The sequence below is a fragment of the Vulpes vulpes genome, chromosome 9 (genome assembly GCF_048418805.1).
Source record: "Vulpes vulpes isolate BD-2025 chromosome 9, VulVul3, whole genome shotgun sequence".
NCBI lineage: Eukaryota > Metazoa > Chordata > Mammalia > Carnivora > Canidae > Vulpes > Vulpes vulpes.
In genome coordinates this window covers 52,175,398-52,195,128 of record NC_132788.1, presented here as the reverse complement: position 1 = coordinate 52,195,128, position 19,731 = coordinate 52,175,398, and the positions used below count along the sequence as shown (strand labels likewise).

General features: G+C 37.9%; 1 protein-coding gene across 1 annotated transcript in view; it reads left to right on the top strand.

Annotated features, from left to right (window-relative positions):
• Nucleotides 1-19,731, top strand: part of LOC112918548 (phosphatidylinositol 3,4,5-trisphosphate 3-phosphatase TPTE2-like) — an 83,989-nt gene that overhangs the window by 31,800 nt on the left and 32,458 nt on the right. The window contains exons 8-10 of the mRNA XM_025996599.2: nucleotides 5,947-6,007; nucleotides 7,051-7,132; nucleotides 7,236-7,324. Coding sequence (XP_025852384.1) covers nucleotides 5,947-6,007; nucleotides 7,051-7,132; nucleotides 7,236-7,324 — 232 coding nt within the window. The remainder of the gene's footprint in view (nucleotides 1-5,946; nucleotides 6,008-7,050; nucleotides 7,133-7,235; nucleotides 7,325-19,731) is intronic.

The window sequence follows — 19,731 nt, the reverse complement described above, 5'->3', positions numbered from 1 at the left end:
AGTCATGAGCATGGAATATTTTTCCATCTCTTTGTGTCTTCCTCAATTTCTTTCAGAAATGTTCTGTAGTTGTTAGGGTATAGATCCTTTACCGCTTTGGTTAGGTTTATTCCTAGGTTTATCTTATGGTTTGGGGTGCAATTGTAAATGGGATTGACTACTTAATTTCTCTTTCTCCATTGTTAGTGTATAGAAATGCCACTGCATTCTGGAAATTGATTTTGTATCCTGCCACACTGCTGAATTCCTGTATGAGTTCTAGCAATCTTGGGGTGGAGTCTTTTGGGCTTTCTATGTACAGTATCATGTCATCTGTGAAGAGGGAGAGTTTGACTTCTTCTTTGCCAATTTGAATGCCTTTTATTTCTCATTGCCTGATTGCTGAGGCTAGGACTTCTAGTACTATGTTGAATAGCAGTGGTTTTTGTGCCAGTACCACATTGTCTTGATGACTACAGCTTTGTAGTACAACCTGAAATCTGGCATTGTGATGCCACCAGATATGGTTTTCTTTTTTAAAATTTCCCTGGCTGGGGATCCCTGGGTGGCGCAGCGGTTTGGCGCCTGCCTTTGGCCCAGGGTGCGATCCTGGAGACCCGGGATCAAATCCCACATCGGGCTCCCGGTGCATGGAGCCTGCTTCTCCCTCTGCCTGTGTCTCTGCCTCTCTCTCTCTCTCTCTGTGACTATCATAAATAAATTTAAAAAATTAAAATAAAATAAAATAAAATAAAATTTCCCTGGCTATTCGGGGTCTTTTCTAATTCCACACAAATCTTAAGATTATTTGTTCCAACTCTCTGAAGAAAGTCCATGGTATTTTGATAGGGATTGCATTAAATGTGTAAATTGCCCTGGGAACACTGACATTTTCACAATATTAATTCTGCCAATCCATGAGCATGGAATATTTTTCCATCTCTTTGTGTCTTCCTCAATTTCTTTCAGAAGTGTTCCATAGTTTTTAGAGTATAGATCATAGATCAATGGAACAAAATAGAGAACCCAGACGTGGACCCTCAACTTTTTCGTCAACTAATATTCAATATTGGAGGAAAGACTATCCACTGGAAGAAAAACAGCTTCTTCAATAAATGGTGCTGGGAAAATTGGACATCCACATGCAGAAGAATGAAACTAGACCACTCCCTTGCACCAGACACAAAGATAAACTCAAAATGGATGAAAGATCTAAATGTGAGACAAGATTCTATCAAAATCCTAGAGGAGAAGACAGGCAACACCCTTTTTGAACTTGGCCACAGTAACTTCTTGCAAGATACATCCACAAAGGCAAAAGAAACAAAAGCAAAAGTGAACTATTGGGACTTCATCAAGATAAGAAGCTTTTGCACAGCAAAGGATACAGTCAACAAAACTAAAAGACAACCTACAGAATGGGAGAAGATATTTGCAAATGACGTATCAGATAAAGGGCTAGTTTCCAAGATCTATAAAGAACTTATTAAACTCAACAGCAAAGAAACAAACAATCCAATCATGAAATGGGCAAAAGACATGAACAGAAATCTCACAGAGGAAGATATAGACATGGTCAAGACCCACATGAGAAAATGCTCTGCATCTGCCATCAGGGAAATACAAATCAAAACCACAATGAGATCCCACCTCACACCAGTGAGAATGGGGAACATTAACAAGGCAGGAAACCACAAATGTTGGAGAGGATGTGGAGAAAGGGGGACCCTCCTGCACTCTTTGTGGGAATGTGACCTGGTGCAGCCACTCTGGAAAACTGTGTGGAGGTTCCTCAAAGAGTCAAAAATAGACCTGCCCTACGACCCAGCAATTGCACTGTTGGGGATTTATCCCAAAGATTCAGATGCAATGAAACGCCGGGACACCTGCACCCCGAAGTTTCTAGCAGCAATGTCCACAATAGCCAAACTGTGGAAGGACCCTCGGTGTCCATCGAAAGATGAATGGATAAAGAAGATGTGGTTTATGTATACAATGGAATATTACTCAGCCATTAGAAACGACAAATACCCACCATTTGCTTCAACGTGGATGGAACTGAAGGGTATTATGCTGAGTGAAGTAAGTCGATCGGAGAAGGACAAACATTATATGTTCTCATTCATTATTCATATAAATAATAGTGAAAGGGAATAGAAGGGAAGGGAGAAGAAATGGGTAGGAAATATCAGAAAGAGAGACAGAACATAGAGACTCCTAACTCTGGGAAACGAACTATGGGTGGTGGAAGGGGAGGAGGGCGGGGGGTGAGGTGAATGGGTGATGGGCACTGAGGGGGGCACTTGAGGGGATGAGCACTGGGTGTTATTCTGTATGTTGGCAAAGTGAACACCAATAAAAAATAAAGTTATTATTTTAAAAAAATGAATAGCAGTGTTGTGAGTGGACGTCCCTGTCGTGTTCCTGATATTAGGGGAAAGGTCTCAGTGTTTCCTGATTGAAAATTATATTTGCTGTGGGCTTTTCACAAATCTTAAAAGATATTGAGGAATGACCTTACCTGGGGTAACTCTTATCTGCTCCACATGTTTTCATCCTCCATTAGGCTAGTCGGATGAGTTCATATAATGGCAAAAGGCAAAAGCTAGAGTAGACTCTTACAAGGGCTTTTGCAATCGCCTGCTCTATGTCATTCCATTGACCAAATCCACTCATGTGATAGAGCCCAATATTGAAGTACAAGAGCACTACAAGGTAGATGCAGGGAGGATAAAGCATTTGGATCATTAAGGAAATCATTTTTTTTTTATTCTAAGGCGAGGAAACTTTTCTATGCATGCAAAAAATTATGAACAGTAACTAGTATATATTCATAGTCTTGAGACTTGGGCAGTCAAATAAAATCAGTTTGTAAATGTTCAAAAGGTCTTAAAGAGGAGAGTGTGAACCATATCTTATCTAGGTTATGCTATTTATAGGTAAGACATGATTCTACTCCCCTGACCAATTTTGGGAAATCTTCCAAACCTCTATTTAATGTGGAAATGACTTTATCCATTCCATAATGTGAAGAATTATGGAGTAATTTGACCAGGGTCCATTGGATGGATTATGGCACTTCAGGATAGCCACCCTCAAATTGCCAGAATCCATCTCTAGAAATAAAGTATCCTTTGCCAAAATTGCTTTTCAGTAGGTTGAGCTGAGAACTGTGAGTTAATTACCACTTGTCTAAATTGATTCATTTTCCTTTTGTAGATTGGTGTGATAAATATAAATTTAGCAACACTATTGGCTGGGGTGTTAAAAAGCCACAAACTTCACTTAGCATATAAATCAAAGCAAAAACATTACTCTTGACTTCTAGGGTGTTCTCTAGACCACTGAGGTAGAGTTTTTTCCAGTTCTTAACACTTATCTCCTTGGGATTCTGAAAAAGTTCTTATAAGCCATGATCTTTTTACCATTTTTAATTAGCATATGTGAAGAAGAGGTAATAAATCATCAGTTTTTATAAAATTCATGAATTATAAACTACCTCAAAAATCATATCTACTATCCATATGAATATTTATTTACTTTCATCTTTTGTCTGAATGCAGGTTCATGTCTGAGCTATTTGTACAGCTACCTGGGCAGACTGAGAATTAGGCAGTGGAGCTGTGTTGGTGCTTACATGTTCAATTAATAACAACATATCCTACACAGAGTATGCCTTTGTTATATTTTAAATGAAAGCCATCTACAAACTAAATTAAATCCAGGTAGACTAAAGGATACAAGATTCAGATATGGAAACAATTAATTCCTGAGAGAATGCTAAGTGGTCATGTGGTTCCCCTTCACTCTTAAGAGGGAGTAAATTTGCAGGATTAGATTTTTAATAACAATGAATAGTAATATGCAGAGCAAACAGTAGGATTTCACACATGGTAAATTTGCTAATATAAATGTCAAATGTTGCCTAGAAGTAGCAAGAGTTGTACATATGTGGGAATGAAGAAGCAAGCACTATGGTGGAAGTGTCAAGTTTGGCCAGTGCCGCCACCACATGCAAGCAATGAGGATGTATCTTCATCTTCAAATCAAGGAATGTGCTGATAAACAATCACATCAAGTGTAAACTATTCTGTTAATATTGTGTGAACACACAGAGACTGTTATGAGTTACTAGTTTATACTAGCATAACTAGTTTATAGATACTAGACATAGTCCTCTTCACTCAATTTTACTGAAAATTATTCTCCTCTGTTATGTGTTTGTTATATGTACCATTTTTTTAACAGAAATTTCAAATTTTTATAAAGTTGAACCTAAATCTGTTGATCTTCCATTGATTCAACACTTTGTTTTTCCTTATCAAAAGAATTGATTAATGTTCACTTCTTAGAGATATTTGTGGGGTTTTTTTTAGATCTTATTCCTCAATCTATCTGCATTTTATTTAGTGTGAAGGATCTCATGAATTTTGATGTGTATGAGTCTATTTATTTCCCCATTCCAACATTATGCAGACTCACAGTTCACCTTTTTGACTATTTCCTCCTGATAATTTAACCAATTGATCATTTTGATATCTTTTTCTTAATATGAAGCTAGTAAACATGACTCAGGGTTCTATACTCATCAATTTTTTAGCTTTTTTAGTCATTTTGTTGTTGTACAGAGAGAGACACATGCACATGTGTGTATGTTTCAGATGGATAAATTTGCTGAAAATATTGTATTGGTTATGGTGATAGTAACTGTTTTTTAAATCACTATTTCTTATTTGAAAAGTTATGCATATGTGCATATATTTGTGTGTGTATATATATACATATATGCACATACACAAACATATGTATTCACTTTAGAAAATATGCAGGAGATCCAAAAAAATCTCCATATTGCTACCACTTAACTAAAATTTAATATATTTATCTTTTTCTATCATGCATATATACACACACAATCATATCATACAGTTTTGAATCTTTTATTCATTTAAATGGTGCATAGGAAGATTGTAATATCCAGATCATTATCTTAAAAATCTATCTATTGCAGTGCCTGAGTGACTCAGTTGGTTGAGCCTGTGACTCTTGGTTTTAGCTCAGGTCATAATCTCAGGGTCGTGGGATAGAACCCTGTATCAGGCTCTGCACTCAGCAGGAAGTCTGCTGGAGATTCTTTCTCCCTCTTCCTCTGCCCTTCCCCCTGCTCATGTGTGCTCTCTCATTTTCTAAATACATCTTTTCTTTAAAAAATATAAATAAGAAAACCTATCCAGAAAACATATCTAGATAAGAAACATATATTACTGTGAATTCAAAATTTGGAACAAATTTACTTATGGCTAGTTAACTATCTCTGGTAGCTTTAAGCAATGTGTATTTATAGTTAGAGGTTAATCAGAGTAGTCAAGTACAACATTGTGCGCTTTTTTTTTTCTTTTTTATTTTTAAAGATTTTATTTATTCTTGAGAGACACACAGAGAGGCAGAGACACAGGCAGAGGGAGAAGCAGACTCCCTGTGGGGAGCCTGATGCAGGACTCGATCCCAGGGCCCCAGGATCACACCCTGAGCCAAAGGCAGACACTCAACCACTGAGCCACCCAGGTGCCCTTTTTTCTTTAAAGTAGGCGAGGCCAGCATCACCTTAATTCCGAAACCAGACAAAGACCCCACCAAAAAGGAGAATTACAGACCAATATCCCTGATGAACATGGATGCAAAAATTCTCAACAAGATACTAGCCAATAGGATCCAACAACACATTAAGAAAATTATTCACCATGACCAAGTAGGATTTATCCCCGGGACACATTGTGCGCTTTTTTAAAACCGTCAGTGGGTGAGATAGGATTGGAATGTACATACTCTATTCCCTAAGTCTTCCCTAAAAGGTGCTAAGTGAAGGACAAGTGAATAAAATGTAATGACCATTTTGGCTTACTCCTAAAGAATGGCTTAAATTGGTGCCATGTGGATTTATATATGATATGTGTCTATTTGTTCTAGGAAGTTGTGCGGTTCCTAGATACCAAACATCAAGACCACTATCAAGTCTATAATCTATGCAGTATGTACATGCGCAGATACTTTGCTACTATTGATAGAAAACAGATCACTACATATAAGATGTTTCAGTTTTTACATTTCATTTAATCATAAGTATTTGGTGGGTGGTGGGAAATGAGTTTAAAATCTCCATCTTGCACTGGCTCTATTTTGTAGGAAAAAATAGCTCAATAGCATAAATACCCTGTGGGGGAGGCAGGAGGCTCCAGTGGCAGCAGATCCATTTTGGGCAAAATCTGCTCTAGTGGTATTAGGTTTAGGAAAATACTTCTGTTTTTCCTGCCACCTTGTGTTTTGAAGACAGACAATTCAACAAATATATTTTCTAATTCACTAGGAGTGAAGTGTAAGGAGAGCAATACTCAAATGAAAAAAATCCAAGGAGTCAATAAACAAGGGAAAATATGCTCCAAGAGCAAAACCTTTTATAAAAAAAATAGATTATATCCTGGCTTACTACTTTGTGTGTTTTGACTTTTCCTCTTCCTGTATATTAAACAGACAGTTTCAGGAGGCAAGCAGTCTGGTTGGCCACATTTACTTCTGCTCTGTGGTGTCTATCTATTATATGTATGATAATATGATGTAGCCTGCTGGAAAATTAAAAGTAAGGCCTGTTAAACCCAAATAAGTTGGGCTTAGGTTACTCAAGATGGACAAACTACTACTATCTCTGTTTTTCAGACTCTTAATATTCTGAAAAATAAAGCAGTAAGAGCCAGTCAGAAAGCTTGCTTTAAAGGTGGATAAGGGAGATCCCTGGGTGGCTCAATGGTTTAGCGCCTGCCTTCAGCCCGGGGTGTGATCCTGGAGTCCTGGGATCGAGTCCCACGTCGGGCTCCCTGCATGGAGCCTACTTCTCTCTCTGCCTGTGTCTCTGCCTCTCTTTCTCTCTCTGTGTGTCTCTCATGAATAAATAAATAAAATCTTTTACAAAGATAAAGGCGGATAAGGAATTTATAAGAAAAAAATAGAACTTCATACCTTGATTATTTACTATGTTTATTAGGCATAGATATATGACATAAATATCATTTATTTTAGGTGAAAGAGCTTATGACCCTAAGAACTTCCATTACAGGGTCCGGCGAGTCAAAATTGATGATCACAATGTTCCCACTCTAAGGTAAGTTTTATGCCAAGATGACTGTCAGAAGAAAGCTAAATACACTGGGCTGGATTTTTTTGATGTATTTTAATTCAACTAAAAATTTTACATTTGAAATCAGTGAGATGGTGGCATTCACTAAGGAAGTAGATGAGTGGATGGCTCAAGATGACGAAAACATCGTAGCGATTCATTGTAAGGGAGGCAAAGGTAAAAACTTTTTTTTTTAATTTCTCTTTTTCTAAATAAATATTAATACATTAAAGTACAAGAACCGATACAAACTGATGTTAGTATTAATAGTTGTTAAAATCTTTGGGGTGCACCTAGGTGGCACGGTGGTTAAGTGTCTGACTCTTGGTTTCAGCTCAGGTTACAGTCTCAGGGTGATGAGATTGAGTCCCTTGCCAGGTTCTGTGCTCAGTGCACGGAGTCTGCTTGAGTTTCTTTCTCCCTCTGCCCTACTGCCCCCTACTCTGCTTTGTCTCAAATACATAAATAAATCTTTTAAAAAATTGTTGACATTTTTTTATGTCAGCTTCAAGACTGAAGGAAAGGAAGGAAAGAGGAAGGAGGGGAGGGTGGAAGGTAAAGAATAAAGAAAGGAAGAACAAAACTAAGGAAGGTTGAGCATATTTTTTGTTTACTGACTACTTGGGTTTCTTCATTTTTGATTTCCCAAAATATCTATGAAAATAAAAATGTGTAATTTTAGAAACTGTTAGAACGCTTTTACTTAAGATTATTCTTAAACTTTGTGAGAACTTTTTGAAGTTTAAGGAGCCAACAGTAATGCTATTGCAAAACCCAAAAATTATAGTGGAATTTTTATAGTGTAGGGATACAAAGGAGCTGATTTTGGTGAGGTAAAATGGAAAAAAAGTGTAAATTCATTCAATTTAAATTGAGTTAGATTTTCTCTCATTCAGCTTTAGGCTTTTAATAATCATCTAAGCATATTTCACTATTTTTGACCAAGAATTGCATTTTTGGTAGGCTAGAAAACAGTTTTTTATTGCATTCCAGGAAAATACAATACTTTAAAATTGCCTTATTATAATTGAGTAGAATCAAGTTTTAGTCTTACCTGAAAATAAGTTTCAAGCCCATGAATTAGTAGATAGATAGCTTCTATCTTTCACTCTACAGGTTGAAATATTCTGAATATTCAATTTCCATACCATGCATAAATGAAGACTGTAGAAGTGAAGCCATAAGGAATTGCCAGTTTTTTACTCTTTTAATTATAAACATAGTCATTTCAAGTAGCTCAACCTAAAATACTATAATCCAAGCAATCAACTTCAGTTTTCTTTTAATTAAAGCTAATTCCCTGCTTGAAAGAGAAACTTCATTTCAAATTTCATTTTTAATTTTTTTCTGAGAAGGGACTTCAGTTACTCTGTTTTCACATGCGTTTCATTGATTCTCCTGTAGGATTATTTGGCAAGCTGGTATTCAGCCGGTATGCACCAGAGTAGCCTCTTTTTTCAAGTTTTTTTTTTTTTAATTTCATGTTTTATTAATAGTACAATGGTCTCCCTAGTATAGGTGTAGACTAACTTATTCATTTTGGGGGAGGTTCTCTTTTTTTTTAATTGAAGTTTGATTTGCCAGCATATAGTATAACACCCAATGCTCATCCCATCAAAAGCCTTCCTCAGTACCCATCACCCAGTTAACCCCGCCACCCACCTCCCCTTCCTCATACTGGTTTTGCTCATTCTTGATGGTTGGTGCCTGCACATTACCAGTAGTATTATGATAATCAAAATATTTTATTTTTTATTTATAGGACTGCTTTAAATAAACTGGATGCTAATTTTTTTAGTATAGTTGACATGCAATGTTAAAATGAAAATACTAATTTGAAAAGATCTATGCACCCTATGTTTATTCAACATTATTTACAATAGCCAAGTTATAGAAGAAACTCAAATGTCCATGAGTAGATCAATGGATGAAGGAGATATGCGGTGTGTGTGTATGTGTGTGTGTGTGTCTACACACACAATGGGATATTACTCAGCCATAAAAAATGGATGCTGTTTTTTCCCTTAGTAGTTTATATTACAAATATTTCCTATGTGCTGCCTTTTAATTTGATTATGATTTGTCATATAGAAAGAAATATTTATAATTTTGAATGGAGTGAAATTTATCAGTCTTTTTGTGTATGTATGTGTGTGTGGCTTGTGCTTTCTTTTGATCATGTTTAAGAAAACTGAGGGAGTGAAGGTATTATGCTTTATAAAATAATAACGTTTTATTTTTTACATTTAGTTTTTAAATATAATTGTGATTTGGGGAGGAAGTCTTTTTCATATGGATAGACAAGTCCTAATACCATCTATCACATGCTCATTTATTCCCCTCTGATTTATAATCCCTTCTCAGTCATATGCCACGTTTTGATAGTGTTTGGGACTGTTTCTGAGTTCTTTATGCCACACTACTCAATATTTTTTATTAAAAAAATTTTTTTTAAGTATAGTTGATACACAATGTTACATTGCTTTCAGGGGTATGATATAGTAATTTGACAAGTCTATATGTTATGCTACACTCCCAACAAGTGCAGCTACCATCTGTCACTATGTAGTGCTTTTACATTACCTTTGATTACAATACCATTGACTATATTCCTTGTGCTGTACCTTTCATCCCCTTAACTTATTCTATAACTGGAAGCATTTATGTGCCACTTCCCTTTGCCAATTTTATCCAAAGCCTCACCTCCTTTCCTTTGGCACCAACCACTTTGCTTTTGTATTTATTTTTTTATTTTTTTGGAGTTCGATTAGCCAACATATAGTATAACACTCAGTTTCCATCCTGTCAAGTGCCCCCCCAGTGCCTGTCACCCAGTCAGTCACCCATCCCTTTGCCCACCTCCCCTTCCACTACCCCTTGTTCGTTCCCCAGACTTAGAAGTCTCTCATGTTTTGTCACCCTCACATTTTTCCCACACATTTTCTCTCCTTTCCCCTATATGTTTCTCTCCTTTCCCTTTCACTATGTTTTATATTCCCCATATGAGTGAAACCATATAATGATTGTCCTTTTCCAATTGGCTTACTTCATTCAGCATAATACCCTCCAGTTCCACCCACATTGAAGCAAATGGTGGGTATTCACCATTTCTGATGGCTAATATCCCATTGTATATATAGACCACATCTTATTTATCCATCATCTTTCAATGGGCACCAAGCCTCCTTCCACAGTTTGGCTATTGTAGACATTGCTGCTATAAACATTGGGGTGCAGGTGTCCTGGTGTTTCACTGCATCTGTATCTTTGGTGTAATACCCCAGTAGTGCAATCGCCGGGTTGTAAGATACTCTATTACTAACTCTTTGAGGAACCTCCATACAGCTTTCCAGAGTGACTGTACCAGTTCACATTCCCACCAGCAGTGCAAGAGGGTTCCCTTTCTCCACATCCTGTCTAATATTTGTTGTTTCCTGTCTTGCTAATTTTAACCATTCTCACTAGTGTGAGGTGGTATCTCATTATGGTTTCGATTTGTATTTCCCTGATGGCAGGTGATGTGGAGCATTATCTCATGTGCTTGTTGGCCATGTCTATGTCTTCCTCTGTGAAATATCTGTTCATGTCTTTTGCCCATTTCTTGACTGGATTTTTTCTTTCTTTGCTGTTGAGTATGATAAGTTCTTTTTAAAATATTTTATTTATTTATTCATGAGAGACACACAGAGGAGAGAGAAGCCAGCTCCACGCAGGGAGCCAGATGTGGGCCTTGATCCTGGGTCTCCAGAATCACACACAGGGTTGAAGGCAGGTGCCAAACCACTGAGCAGCCCAGCACTAAGTGCCTTAATAAGTTCTTTATAGATCTTGGGTACCAGCCCTTCATCTGATATGTCATTTGCAAATATCTTCTCCCATTCTGTAGGCTGTCTTTTAGTTTTGTTGACTGTTTCTTTTGCTCTGCAGAAGCTTTTTATCTTCATTAAGTCTCAATAGTTCATTTTTGCTTTTGATTCCTTTGCCCTCATGGATGTATCTTGCAAGAAGTTGCTGTGGCCAAGTTCAAAAAGGGTGCTGCCTGTGTTCCCCTCTAGGATTTTGATGGATTCTTGTCTCACATTTAGATCTTTCAACAGTTTTGAGTTTATCTTTGTGTCTGGTGTAAGAGAATGGTCTAGTTTCATTCTTCTGCACGTGGCTGTCCAATTTTCCCAGCACCATTTATTGCAGAGACTGTCCTTTTCCCAGTGGATAGTCTTTTCTGCTTTGTTGAATATTAGTTGACCATAGAGTTGAGGGCCCATTTCTGGGTTCTCTGTTCTGTTCCATTGAGCTATGTGTCTGGTTTTGTGCCAGTACCACACTGTCTTGATGACCACAGCTTTGTAATACAGCTTGAAATCTGGTCTTGTGGGCAGTGGTTTAGCACTGCCTTCAGCCCAGGGCCTGATTCTGGAGACCCAGGATAGAGTCCCATGTCAGACTCCCTGAATGGAGCCTGCTTCTCCCTCTGCCTGTGTCTATGCTTCTCTCTCTCTCTCTCTCTCTCTCTCGAATAAATAATAAAAATCTTAAAAAAAAAAAAAGAAATCTGGTCTTGTGATGCCTCCAGCTCTGGTTTTCTTTTTGAATATTCCCCTGGCTATCCAGGGTCTTTTCTGGTTCCACACAAATCTTAAGATTATTTGTTCCAACTCTGTGAGCAAAGTCCATGGTATTTTGATGGGGATTGCATTGAACGAGTAAATTGCCCTGGTTAGCATAGACATTTGACAGTATTTATTCTTCCAATCATGAGCATGGAATATTTTTCCATCTCTTTGTGTCTTCCTCAATTTCTTTCAGAAATGTTCTGTAGTTGTTAGGGTATAGATCCTTTACCACTTTGGTTAGGTTTATTCCTAGGTTTATCTTATGGTTTGGGGTGCAATTGTAAATGGGATTGACTACTTAATTTCTCTTTCTTCACTGTTAGTGTATAGAAATGCCACTGCATTCTGAAAATTGATTTTGTATCCTGCCACACTGCTGAATTCCTGTATGAGTTCTAGCAATCTTGGGGTGGAGTCTTTTGGGCTTTCTATGTACAGTATCATGTCATCTGTGAAGAGGGAGAGTTTGACTTCTTCTTTGCCAATTTGAATGCCTTTTATTTCTCGTTGCCTGATTGCTGAGGCTAGGACTTCTAGTACTATGTTGAATAGCAGTGGTGAGAGTGGACATCCCTGTCATGTTCCTGATCTTAGGGGAAAGGTCTCAGTGTTTCCTGATTGAGAATGATATTGGCTGTGGGCTTTTCGTAGATGGCTTTTAAGATGCTGAGGAAGGTCCCCTCTATCCTACACTCTGAAGAGTTTTGATCAGGAATGGTGCTGTATTGTGTCTAATCCTTTCTCTGCATCTATTGAGGGGATCATATGGTTTTGTTTTTTCTCTTGTTTATATGATCTGTCATGTTGATTGTTTTACGTGAGTTGAACCAAACTTGCATCCCAAGGATAAATCCCACTTGGTCATGGTGAATAATCTTCTTAATGTACTGTTGGATCCTCTTGGCTAGTATCTTGTTAAAAATTTTTGCATCTGTCCTCATCAAGGATATTAGTCTATAATTCTCCTTTTGGGGGGGGTTTGGTTCTGGAATCAGGTGATGCTGGCCTCACAAAACGAGTTTGGAAGTATTCCATCTCTTTCTATCCTTCGGAACAGCTCTAGTAGAATAGGTATGGTTTCTTCTTTAAACGTTTGATAGAATTCCCCTGGGAAGCCATCTGGCCCTGGACTTTTGTGTCTTGGCAGCTTTTTGATGACTACTTCAATTTCCTCCCTGGTTATCGGCCTGTTCAGGTTTTCTATTTCTTCCTGTTCGAGTTTTGGTAATTTTTGGTTTTCCAGAAATGCATCCGTTTCTTCTAGATTGCCTGATTGATTGGTGTAAAGCTGCTCATAATATGTTTTTAAAATAGTTTGTATTTCCTTGGTATTGATGGTGATCTCTCCACTTTCATTCATGATTTTATTAATTTGAGTCTTTTTTTCTTTTTAATAAGGCTGGCTAATGATTTATCTATCTTATTAATTCTTTCAAAGAACAAACTCCTTGTTTTGTTGATCTGTTCTGCAGTTCTTCTTGTCTCTTTTTCATTGAGTTCTGCTCAAATCTTTATCATCTCTCTTCTTCGGCTTGGTGTAGGTTTTATTTGCTGTTCTTTCTCCATTTCCTTTGGGTGTGAGGTTAGCTTGTGTATTTGAGTTTTTTCCAATTTTTTGAGGGATGCTTGTCTTGCAATGTATTTCCCTCTCAGGACTGCTTTTGCTTTGCTATATCCCAAAGATTTTGAATGGTTGTATCTCCAATTTCATTAGTTTCCAAGAATCTTTTTAATTCCTCTCTAATTTCCTGGTTGACTCATTCGTCTTTTATTAGGATGCTCTGTAACCTCTACATGTTTGAGTTTCTGCCAAATTTCTTCTTGTGATTCAGTTCTAGTTTCAAAGCATTGTCGTCTGAAAATATGTAGAGGACACTCCCAATCTTTTGGTATTGGTTAAGACCTGATTTGTAACCCAGTATGTGGTTTATTCTGGAGAAAGTTCCATGTGCACTTGAGAAGAATATGTATTCAGTTAAGTTCCAATGCAAAGTTCTGCATATATCCGTGAAATGCATCTGATCCAGTGTATCATTTAAAGCTCTTGTTTCTTTGGAGATGTTGTGCTTAGAAGATCTGTCATTTGCAGAAAGTGCCATGTTGAAGTATCCCAGTATAAGTGTATTATTATCTAAGTATATCTTAACTTTGGTTATTAATTGATTGATATACTTGGCAGCTTCCACATTAGGGGCATAAATATTCATGATTTTTAGGTCTTCTTGTGGGATAGATCCTTTAAGTATGATATAGTGTCCCTCTTCATCTCTTACTACAGTCTTTGGGATAAACTTTAATTTATCTGATGTAAGGATGGCTACCTCTGCTTTCTTTTGAGGACCATTTGAATGGTAAATGGTTCTCCAACCTTTTATTTTCAGGCTGTAAGTGTCCTTAGGTCTAAAATGAGTCTCTTAAAAAATAAAAAATAAAAAGATAAATAAATAAATAAAATAAAATGAGTCTCTTGTAGACAGCAAATAGATGGGTCTTGCTTTTTTATCCAGTCTGAAACCTTTGTCTTTTGATGGGATTATTAAGCCCATTCATGTTCAGAGTTACTATTGAAAGATATGAACTTAGTGTCTTCATTATACCTATTCAGTCCTTGTTTTTGTGGGTTATTTCTTTGGACTTCCTCTTTGTTTTACAGAGTCCCCTTTAATATTTCTTGCAGAGCTGGTTTGGTGGTCACATATTCTTTCAGTTTCTGCCTATCTTAGAAGCTCTTTATCTCTCCTTCTATTCTGAATGAGATCCTTGCTGGATAGAGTATTCTTGGCTGCATGTTCTTCTCACTTAGTACCCTGTGTATATCCGGCCAGCCCTTTCTGGCCTGTCAGGTCTCTGTGGAGAGGTCTGCTGTCAATCTAATATTTTTCCCCATTTAAGTTAGGGATCTCTTGTCTCTTGCTGCTTTAAGGATCTTCTCTTTATCTTTGGAATTTGCAAGTTTCACTATTAAATGTTGGGGTGTTGAATGGTTTTTATTGATTTTTGGGGGGGAGGATCTATCTCCTGGATCTGAATGCCTGTTTCTCTCCCCAAGTTAGGGAAGTTCTCAGCTATGATTTGTTCAAATACGCTTTCTGGTCCTCTGTCCCTTTCAGCACCCTCTGAAACCCCAATTAAACATAGATTTTTCCTTCTGAGGCTGTCATTTATTGCCCTTAACCTTTCCTCATGGTCTTTTAATTGTTTTTCTCTTTTTTCCTCAACTTCCTTCCTTGCCATCAACTTGTCTTCTATGTTACTCACTCTTTCTTCTACCTCATTAACCCTCGTCGTTAGGACCTCCAGTTTGGATTGCATCTCATTTAAATAATTTTTAATTTTGGCCTGATTAGATCTAAATTCTGCAGTCAGGAAGTCTCTTGAATCCTTTATGCTTTTTTCCAGATCCAGCAGTAGCTTTATAATTGTGCTTCTGAATTGGCTTACTGACATTGAATTGTAATCCAAATTCTGTAACTGTGGGAGAGAGGACTGTTTCTGATTCTTTCTTTTGTGGTGAATTCTTCTTTCTAGTCATTCTGCTCAGTGCAGAGTGGCTAAAAATGAGTTGTACTGGAAAAAGGAAAGAAAAAAAAGAAAAAAGAAAAAAGAAAACAAAACAAGGAGGGGTATCCTCTGGTTCTATACACTGTAAATCCCTTGACTTCCCCTGGAGCTTTCAGCACTGCTCGGTGGAGAACTTGCTCTTCCCCTGTTCTTCCAGCTGGTCTTCTGGGGGAGGGGACTGCTCTGCTGATTCTCAGGTGTGTGCACCTGGGGGAGCTGCCCTGCCCCTCCACCAGGTGCAAGGCTCAGTGGGAGCTATCATGTGAGGCCTCTGTTCCCTGGCAGCCCTGTTCCATCTCAGGCACAGGGTGACACCAGTAGGAACAACCCCACTGGTGGCGGCCAGCTTTCCAGCCCTGGAGTCAGCTCCCGCAGTAACTACCGCAGTCTCCCAGTCTGCACTGGCCTGGATGCTCCAGGGGTGGGGGGTGGGATCGCTGATCTGCACAGCTCGGGGGCACCCCACAGCTGGAGTGTCCCCCTGTCCTGTGCCCTCCCCACCTCCGCCTGTCCCCTGCGGAGCGCAGGATCCTGGGTTGTGTCCCCTGGTGCCCTGGGATCTGGGGCCTATACTGCTAGAATCATGCTCCAGGGGCACACAGCCCCTTCCCCCTGGAGCCACCGCCTGAGCTGCTCCTGAGGCCCTGCCGGGCTCGCTCCATCTTTTACCGAGCTCAGTGCGCAGGGTGTGGTGTGCGCTCCCCTGGGGCACACTTCCTCTGTTAGTGACCCCGGGAACCTGAAGGCCCCACTGGGATCCCCTCCTGGATCCTGCCCAAGTTCCCTGCTATGTGCCTTTGCGTCCAGGAAGAATCCGGTGCAGATTTTTAAAGTTCTTGCTTCTGCAGGGTGGGGCTTTCCTGTCCTGGAGGCTCTCGCTGCAGGACTTTAGCCTGGCTCCTCGTGGGGGCCCTCCCCGACTTGATTCTTTTTCTCCTTCTTTCTTCTTTCTTTCTCTCTTTCTTTCTTCTTTCTTTCTCTTTCTTTCTTCTTTCTTTCTTTCTTTCTTTCTTTCTTTCTTTCTTTCTTTCTTCTTTCTTTCTTTCTTTCTTTCTTTCTTTCTTTCTTTCTTTCTTTCTTTTTCTGTCTTCCTACCTTGTTAGAAGTGCAAACTCTTCTCTCTGTAGCATTCCAGCTGTTCTCTCTTTAAATCTCAGGCCAAATTCATAGGTTTTCAGGATGATTTGAGAGTTATCTAAATAAGTTGGTGGGGACGGGTGACTTGGGGACCCTACTCTCCCGCCATCTTGCCCCGCCTCCCCTAATATTACATTCTATTTATATACCACCTCTTTTTCCATTTATCTATGGTTGGGCATTTGGGTTGCTTCCATATCTTGACTTTTGGAAATAATTCAAATTAGTGTTTTTGTATTCTTTGGATAAATACTCAGCAATGGAATTACTGAATTGTATGGTAATTCTATTATTTTTTTTGAGGAAATTCCATACTATTTTTCACAGTGGTTGCACCATTGTGCAAATGTAAGTTGCACCAACTTATATTCTCATCAACAGTACACAAGGATTCCTTTTTCTCCACATTCTTGCCAACATTTGTTATTTCTTGTCTTTTTTATTCTAGCCATTCTGACAGGTATAAGGTGAAATCTCATTGTGATTTTGATTTGCATTTTCTTGATGGTTAGTGATATTGAACATCTTTTCATGTGTCTGTTGGCCATATGTATGTCTTCTTGGAAAAATTTTTACTCAGGTCCTCTACCCATTGTTTATTTGGATTGTATGGAGTATTTTGGTGTTGAGTTGCACAAGATCTTAATATATTTTGGTATTAATCCCTTATCAGAAATATTATTTGCAAATATCTTCTCCTATTCAGTACATTGCCTTTTCAATTTGTTAATGGTTTCCTTCATTATGGAAACCCTTTTCATTTTGGTTTAGTCCCAATAGTTTATTTTTACTTTTGTTTCCCTTGCCCAGAAGACATATGTAGAAAAATATTGCTGGGCAGCCCTGGTGGCGCAGTGGTTTGCCGCTGCCTGCAGCCTGGGGTGTGATCCTGGAGACCCGGGATCGAGTCCTGCGTCGGGCTCCCTGCATGGAGCCTGCTTCTCCCTCTCCCTCTGCCTGTGTCTCTGCCTCTCTCTCTCTCTCTCTGTGTCTATGAATGGATAAATAAAATCTTAAAAAAAGAAAAGAAAAATATTGCTAAGGGTAGTGTCAAAGGGCTTACTGCCTATGTTTTTTTCCAGCAGTTTTATGGTTTCAGGTGTCATATTTAAGTATTCAATACATCTGGAGTTTATTTTTGTGCATGGTGTAAGACAGTAGTCCAGTTTCACTCTTTTGCATATAGCTGAGCAGTTTTCCCAGCACCATTTATTGAAGAGACTGCCTTTTCCTCATTGCCTTTTTTTTGCCTCCTTTGTCATTAACTAATTGACCCAATAAGCTTGAGTTTATGTCTGGGCTCTCCAATCTGTTCTATTGATCTGTGTATCTACTTCTGTGCCAGCACCATCCTACCTTATTACTATAGCTTTGTAGTATATCTTGAAGACTGAGATTGTGATACCTCCAGCTGTACTCTTTCTCAAGATTACTTTGGCTATTTAAGGTCTTTTGTGGTTTCTTTTTTTTTAAGATTTTATTTACTTACTCATGAGAGACACAGAGAGATAGAGACACAGCAGAGGGAGAAGCAGGCTCTATGCAGGGAGCCTGATGTGGAACCCGATCCCAGGACTCCAGGATCATGCCCTGGGCTGAAGGCAGGCGCTAAACCACTGAGCCAGCCAGGCATCCCATGGTCTTTTGTGGTTTCATACAAATTTTAGAATTCTTTGTTGTAGTTCTGTGAAAAATGTTACTATTTTGATAAGGATTGCATTAAATCTGTAGATTGCTTTGGATACTATGGACATTTTAGTGATATTAATTCCTTCAATCTATGAGTATAGAATATCTTTCCACTTATTTGTGATGTCTTCAATTTCTTTCATCAGTATCTTGTAGTTTTCAGAGTACAGATCTTACACCTCTTTGGTTAAGTTTATTCCTAGGTTTTTTATATTATTTTTGATGTAATTATAAATAAAATTATTTTCTTAATTTCTCTTTCTGCTACTTTGTTATTAGTGTATACAAGTACAACTGATTTCTATGTATTAATTTTGTATCCCATGACCTATATGTTTCTAGGAATTTTTCTATTCTAGACTATTTAACTTGTTGGCATATAATTTTTATAGTACTCTCATATAATCCTTTGTATCCCTGTGATGTTGGTTGTTACTTCTCTTTCGTTTCTAATTTTATTTATTTGGGCCTGGCCCTATCTTTTCTCTTGATAAGTCTAGCTAAAGTTTCCTCACTTTTGTTTATCCTTTCTAAGAACCAGTTCTCAGTTTCATTGATCTTTACTATTTATTTTTTAGTGTCCATTTTATTTATTTCTGCTCTAATGTTTATTATATCCTTTCTTCTACTAGCTTGGAGTTTGTTCTTTTTCTAATTCCTTTAAGGCATAAGCTTAGATTATTTTAGATTTTTCTTATTTCTGGAGGTATATTTGTATTGCCATAAACTTCTTTCTGCCTTTGCTGCATCCTAAAGATTGAGGACTATTGTATTTTCATTTTTGTCTCCATGATTTTTTTTATTTCCCTTTTGATTTCTTCATTGACCCATAGGTTGTTTGCTAAAATGTTATATACCCTCCACATGTTTATGTTTTTCCACTTTTTTTTCTTATGATTGATTTCTAGTTTTGTACCAATGTGGTCCAAAGGGTTCATGATGTGATTTCAATCTTCTTAAGTTTATTGAGGTTTGTTTTGTGTTTTAACATGGTATCTGTCGTGGAGAATTTTTCATATGTATTTGAAAAGAATGTGTATTCTGTTGATTTTGGATGGAATGGTCAACAGATATATATTTATATATAAATATAAATATTATATTTATATTATATATATATATATATATATATATATATATATATATATAGTCCATTTGTCCTAATATGGCATTCAAAGACACTATTTTCTTATGTATTTCTGCCTGGATAATTTCTCCATTGATGTAAGGGGTGTCAAAGTCTCCTGCTATTATTGTATCATTATCAGTTTATCCCTTTGTGTCTGTTACTATTTGCTTTATCTATTCCTTTCTCAGGTTAGGGAAGTTTTCAGCCATTATTTCTTTTTTTTATAATAAATTTATTTTTTATTGGTGTTCAATTTGCCAACATACAGAATAACACCCAGTGCTCATCCCCTCAAGTGCCCCCCTCAGTGCCCATCACCCATTCACCCCCACCCCATGCCCTCCTCCCGTTCCACCACCCCTGGTTTGTTTCCCAGAGTTAGGAGTCTTTATGTTCTGTCTCCCTTTCTGATATTTCCCACACATTTCTTCTCCCTTCCCTTATATTCCCTTTCA